At 35.3% G+C, this 7,038-nt stretch overlaps 1 protein-coding gene across 1 annotated transcript; it reads right to left on the bottom strand.

Annotated features, from left to right (window-relative positions):
- Positions 1–1,322: 1,322 nt before the first annotated feature.
- Positions 1,323–6,808, bottom strand: LOC123534278 (3 beta-hydroxysteroid dehydrogenase/Delta 5-->4-isomerase-like). Its single transcript, XM_045316448.2, has 5 exons — positions 6,647–6,808; positions 5,331–5,482; positions 4,137–4,301; positions 3,057–3,257; positions 1,323–2,186 (listed from the first exon to the last, which is right to left on the bottom strand). Exons 2-5 carry the CDS (start codon positions 5,467–5,469, stop codon positions 1,471–1,473), a joined length of 1,221 nt encoding a protein of 406 aa, XP_045172383.2. The 5' UTR covers positions 5,470–5,482; positions 6,647–6,808; the 3' UTR covers positions 1,323–1,470.
- Positions 6,809–7,038: the final 230 nt, after the last annotated feature.

Raw genomic sequence — 7,038 nt, 5'->3', positions numbered from 1 at the left:
GTTTTGCAATTTTACCACATCTTTTGATTTTGACGAAAAAGTTTCAAAATAGTTCGTTCCAATACACAGAAAATGGTTGAAAATAGTGTCTTAAAGTTTTTAGATTATAAATGAAATTTTCATAAAGCACATTCTAAACAGATCATTTGCTCAACATTTCTGTATTTCAACATCTATATACCGAGTACAATTAATTAGCGTCTACCTCATATTTTCTTATTCTGAGAAAAGTGATGAATACTCCATAGTAGTTTTTATAACATCTTTAAATATATTCAACATATATGTCAACAAAACAATCGAGTAGCTCATCTGTAACAGTTCGGTTAATGATGTCACTATTGATGCCATTATTGAACTTGTCAGAGATGTTATGACAGCCATGTATACGTAAAGTATATGTATCGTGAAGACTGCTAAAAATAAGTCTTTAATGAGATAACAATAAATTTATTGACCTGGGCCCGTATTCATAAAGCTCCTAAGGAGAAAACTTAGGAAAATCCTTAACTTTGTAAAATTTCCTAAACAACATAGCACAAAAGAAAAGTGTAAACTTGATAAGATTTATTGATAATCTTCATTACTATGCCAGACTCTATGAGACAATATTGTTAGACATTCAAAATATCTCGACATTTGTCCACAAAATGCTTTGGAACTTTTCCCTAAGTTAGTCCCTTAGGGAAAATTTTCCCTTAGGAGCTTTATGAATACGGGCCCAGGTACACCGAACAATGACGGTCAATGTTCGACCACAATAGTTCATCCTTAAGAACTTTGTTTTCAGGTGTGATCAGACGGCACGCATCAACTAGTATCCTTACTTTAAAGCGTTATAGGGACTGAATAATCTCGGGGCCTCCGTAGCCGAGTGGTTAACCCTTACCCTGCTAAATTTCTGTAATGAACTTGTCCATCTCTTAATTTGGACGGACAGTGCCATTAACTGTTAAAAGGAGTGCTTACCAAAAAGATACCGACTGAATAGCGAACAGTGCAGACCATGATCAGACTGCACGGGTGTGCAGGCTGATCTTGGTCTGCACTGGTCGCAAAGGCAGAATCACTTGCCGCCAGCAGGCTAAAGGGTAAGGTCTCTGACTTTGAATCACTTGTCTTCTTACCGATGTTGATACACTTGGGGCGTAGAATTCTTCATGTTAGAAAGCCATCCAGATGGCTTACAAAATGTCGGTGGTCCTCTCAAGGTGCCCGCCAGTGATAAAATCATGCACGTGGTCTTTCTCTACCATCAAAAGCAGGAAAGTCGACATGTGATCTATGAATTGTGTCGTTGCGATATTAAACCCAACAAAAAACAAGTTTCATTTCTTTAATAAAGTAGTATCGGGAAAAAAATAAAGTGGTTTGGCATCAATAAAAGTAAAGCATACTATAACGATTGACAGACGTTTAGTATATATTTATAAAATATCTAAAGTCATGCAACCTGCACCTGTGTCCAGTTCAGTTTACTCTGTAAGAAAATTTCTCGTAATATTTCAATGATCTCTCCAGAGCTACTTCCGGTGTATATAACGGCCTGTAACCCAGTTCCTCACGTGCTTTAGCGTCATTGAAAATGTATGACCTCCTGTAGTAACTCAAACAGCCTAAGCCCACTGGAAAATTGAACTTCAGTCCAAACAGCCTTAAAAACACTAACACTCCATAAATTATATAAAATACTATATTCATGATAAATAAGGGACAAGGGTATTTTATTATCTTATATCCTGATGCTGTTAAAATTGGGTCTTGAAATTTGAAAGGATTTTCAGGAGGATTGTCGTCAGCTATATAGTATATGTTAGCAGACGACAGTTCAGAGTCACGTGACGTATCTTTAAAATCTTCGAATTCTGAATCTATTCGCATCCTCTTTGATCTTCTGCGTAATTCAGAGCAAAACTTAGATTTTTCACTTTCATTTTTGACACTGATTGACATTTCTGAGATCGGATCATCTTTTTTGAAATCGCTATGCAACTTTTTTTCGGCGCACACAAATCCCCAAGCCGTGTTGCCGACATATGCGTTGTGCTGAACTACGTCGCCGCAGTTGATTGTGGGTAGATACCCAAACGTCCACATCGCCATTCTCTGAGACAGTTGTACGAAAATAGTGTCCAGCTCACCCCACATGACCAAAGGTCTTAAACTAACTGTACGAAACGTCGGGCCTGAAAAACAAAACACATTTTGAAACTGTTGTTAAAAAGCAAGTTTTGAAAAAGCTCTATTTCCATAGACATTTTACAACATTTAAGAAAGTTAACCATAACTTGTATAAAAATCTCGTTCAGAATTAATTCAGTTAAAACCAATGAACAATTCATTTTGATTGCAATGAAAACTGACTTTTAACTTTGATACGGCACCATTTTCACATTATATTAAAGGCTATTAATTTTTTTTTCATCCATTTAATCGGTTTTCCTTTAAGATATATGTTTAAAAAAAAAACTACAAAGAAAAAGATGAAACAGTGCAAATTTTAAAAGTTTAAGGAAGCAGAACTGAATTGCTGTTTTGTAGGTTTTTATTCATTTTTTACGTTTATATACGGGTATAATTAAGCAACGAATCGCTCTTGATTTCCCAACATATTTAAGTTACATTTTCACAGCAGCCTACTACAATAATTCTGAAATGCCAATATCTGTGTACTGATACTACCGTCACTTTACATTACATCATGGTGCATACAATAAGAACTTTTGAACCTCATCTGCACTGTTCGCCAATTTAGTCAGTATATGTTTGGTTCGCACCCCTTTTAACAGCTAATGGTACTGTCCAAATTAAAGGATGGACAAGTTCATTATAGGAATTTAGCATGGTAAGGGTTAAGTAAACCATTTAGTCGGCAAATATGGTGGTTGCTAATGGTTACTTACACTTATACTTATAATAAAGTTATCTGTCTGTCTGTTAAACTAGAAACATGATGCATGGATAACCTACTGATTTTCTAAGGATTCTTCGTTTTTAACGTTATGCGTCGTCATACGTTAATGTGCATTTCAAACACAAATAAACAAGACACTTACTATTGGCTGATAAAACTATACGTTCTCCCGTCAACTTCGACGAAGCATACGGTTCAAACAGACGCTTAGATGGGATTGGATCATTCTCACTTATACCCTGTGTGACGTCATTGTTGCCAATAGCAACAGACATAGAACTGCAGTATATAAACCGTTGGATACCAGCTGTACCCAAGGCTGTCAGCAAGGTCAATAGAGTTCCTGTAAATGAGGAGAGATCGAATATGAAAACAAGATAAAGACATAATAAGAATTGAGCCGCACCATGAGAAAACCAACATAGTGCATTTGCGACAAGCATGGATCCAGACCAGCATGCGCATCCGCGCAGTTTGGTCAGGATCCATGCTGTTTGCTAACGGTTTCTCTAATTGCAATAGGCTTTGAAAGCGAACAGTATGGATCCTGACCAGGCTGCGCGCAAATGCACTATGTTGGTTTTCCCATGGTGCGGATCAGTTTTATTGTATAAAGACTAGAGTTAGCTAACTATTTCTGTAACAGATTCAAATTAATTTTGAAACGTGCGCATTAAAAATTCTTCTAGTTTTAATCATCGAACTAATATCACATTGCTCTTTGTGCGACAGTAATAATTTCAACTTTTGGAGAAATATTGTCAGCTTCAGTTCCGCCTCGGTTTACGGGTTTTGTCCGCAGGGTGACAGTATTATTGACAAATTTTAATGCTTTTGCATGTTTACTGCATTGCAAAATGTATAAATTATCCTTCCTTCTGACATGTTTCAAAGTAGTTGAAACCCTTATAATTAATTTAGAAAAAAGAATGATGTATCAGAATCAGAATTATTAACTTTGAAAGAAGAGTTACACACCGTATAAAGGGACGTCAACAATGCGCAATCAGAAACTCCGTGGTCACGACGTACAAGATAAATCATTTCTCATAATTGTTTATAATTTAAATGATTAAACTCCCATCTATTTCCGCAGCTGTGGTATTCTAATACAATGTACATAGCCAGGAAAACGTTAGGAGTATGGGTCAGTTCTTAGTTCATAGTTTGAACTCGTGTGGCATAGTTCTTATTGTATACGTACATTTAAGTCGTAGTTTACCTTGTACATTAACTTCGTTAATTCTATCCTTGTCAGGGAACATGGCGGAGTCTGGAATGCCAGCTATATGTATGACACTTTGGACACCATGGCATGCCTCTTTGAGAATCTTTTCATCTGTTATACTGCCCACGAAGGTTTTCAATGGCTTTGTATGGTTATAATCTGAACACAAATAAACAATTAAATAAGATATCACAATTTCAATATCTCGCACAGCATTTGATAACAAAGAAATATTTATAGGTTATTAGCTTTGCACGGGAAATATGCACGAGTTCTTCAGCGGAAATATTGCGCGACTTTAGGAGCGCAATATTCTTCCGCTGAAGAACGAGTGCATATTTCCCGATGCAAAGATAATAATCTTTTTATTACATACGCATCTACACGTATAGATATTATTTAAATATTATAAATATGTTCAATAGCCTGAATAGGATTAACAATACTGAACTAAAAAGAAAGAAATAGTGCAACAACACACACTGATTTACGTCACGCACCCGATATGAAATTCAGGCGTCAGTGTATGGAAAAATATTGACGTTTCCGGTACCAGTGTAACTTAACGGGGAATAAAAACGAGTATGTAATAAATAAATGTATACACTGGGGGGATATGCTTGCTTTGAGTGAATATGGACTATATAGACTATATCACACCAAGGAATAGATGATTCCAATATTATGAATGGCTCACCTCGGGGTAAGATATAAATTAGATTTGTGATAAATGCACATTTGCAACAAAATGTAAACGAAAATGACGACAGACGTCTTGTGACGCACCTGACATATGTCCCCTTTCATATTATTATTTGCAGCATAACATTATAAAATTTTTGACTACAGTTTTCATCCAGCTTTACGCAGAAATTAATAAACAATATACAAGTTGACCTACAAAGTTATGCATGTATATTTCACAATGAGCGATATGAAATGAATGATATATGACTTATCTCCAACCGATAAATCACAGTATTTGACTAATTTGCATCAATGAAAAATTAAAAGAAAACATCTGTTTAATCTACATAACATCGCATAACGTTCTTCAAGTTTATGAATATTAATCTTAGAAAATGATTTTCAAATGTGCAAAAAAAACTATATTCAGTCTTAAACACAGATATCAGTTGGCATTTTTAAGAATGAAAACAATAATTTTGTAAAAAAATCTGAACTTACCAAGTTTATTCTCAAAAGGTACCATGTCCAAAACGCGTATTTCAGTCACGTGATCGGCCTTTGTCTGCAAAAGTCCAACAACGTGCTGTCCGAGAAAGCCAGTCCCTCCAGTCACAAGTACAGTCGCCGAATCTTTCATTGCCTTTGAGGTACTGTAGAAAAAAATGTCGTAAATTCGCCCATTAGAACAAAAAAAGTTCAAGTTATATTTGCATATCAATCATAGTGAAACTGTATGTAGCAGTCACATCATGATTATATACCAACAAAAGTAATTATTCTTAATTTCACTTCAGATCCATTTTAGTTCATACATTATTTATTTCAGGTCGATTGCGAAGGAAGTTCTACAATTTATATTAATCACTCTCGACACCATTATTCCTGATGGAATAATAGAAGAGGCCAGTTTCCCTTTTAATGCTGAGCGCCAAGTAAGGGAGCTACTGGTACCATTTTTCACGTCTTTGGTATGACGCGGCCGTAGATCGAACCCGCGACCTCCCGCACTCGAAGCGAACGCTCTACCACTAGGCTATCGGGATCCATTTCGATCCAGTTTCTAGATTTTCATTCTGTCAGACACCTGTTTTCCATAAAACAACAATACAACGAAAAGGAGTGTTGAATGAAATGCAAGTCAACTGACGTCTAATTGTCCGACAGGGTCATGGTCGAAAAGCTAGGACAATCGATAAACTAGGGGTTTTTTTAACGTAAAACTTGGTTTTTCGAGTACTGACATATATGTTCGAGCGAAAACATAAGATAACGGACGTAAACTATGGGTTAATGTTCGATAAACTAGGTTTTTAAATTGAACTATGGATTTCGGTCGTTATCCTAATTATGCTATTGAATATAAAATCTGCTGATAAATTTTCATTGTGTGTAATGTCCTAGATTTTGACACGTAACAACTTTTTTCAGGTTTGTGTGAAAGTTAATTGCATATTTCATGCTACACGTATTGGGTTTATTTTAATATAGCTAACTCAACTATAACAAAGGAAAATGTCCCGACTTTTAGCTAGAGAAATTAGAAATCCGTCCAATAGAAAAGAAGAAATGGAATTTTAGCCACATTTAACAGTCAAATACATAGTAGCCTACTTTCACTTTGGAAATTACAGTCTGCACCCTTCTTTCTGTGTTTCAAAAATCATCCAGTATAATTAAAAAAATATATATATACTCTATATGCTAAAGAATAAACTAGGTTCGAAAAGCGTTTTGGGCATTTCATTTTTTTCTGGACATATATTTGTGAAAGAGTTTTCACTGCAGTGCACACAATCAGTTCGAAAAACACTTACCTCGGTTTAACTCCAGTATAGTTTGTTTCAGCGAATTGAGTCAAGAATTAGTTCAAAACTTTTGATTAATCAACAGTCACAAACCCATTTTTTTAAGTCCTGATAGAGTGTACAAATTAAAACAAACATGACCTATATCGTCAAACTTTACCTTACATGTATAAATATATATAACACCGGAAATGTAGTGTGGCGGGAAATCTTTAATTGTTTAAAATGTTTCATATTGAAATAATTAGAAATTTCTCGTTTATATTAATAAGACAGGGCCTATGAGACTGTATCATATCGTGTTTGAAAAAAAAAAGACATAAAAAAAATCGCTTAAGACATGTTTTAAGCCCATGTAGGTTTCGAATAGTGGGTAGATAATTCAGTACACGTATTTGCGC

The sequence above is a fragment of the Mercenaria mercenaria genome, chromosome 12 (genome assembly GCF_021730395.1).
Source record: "Mercenaria mercenaria strain notata chromosome 12, MADL_Memer_1, whole genome shotgun sequence".
Lineage (NCBI taxonomy): Eukaryota > Metazoa > Mollusca > Bivalvia > Venerida > Veneridae > Mercenaria > Mercenaria mercenaria.
Note: the sequence above shows the minus strand (reverse complement) of the source record. Positions and strands in the feature narration are given on the sequence as shown.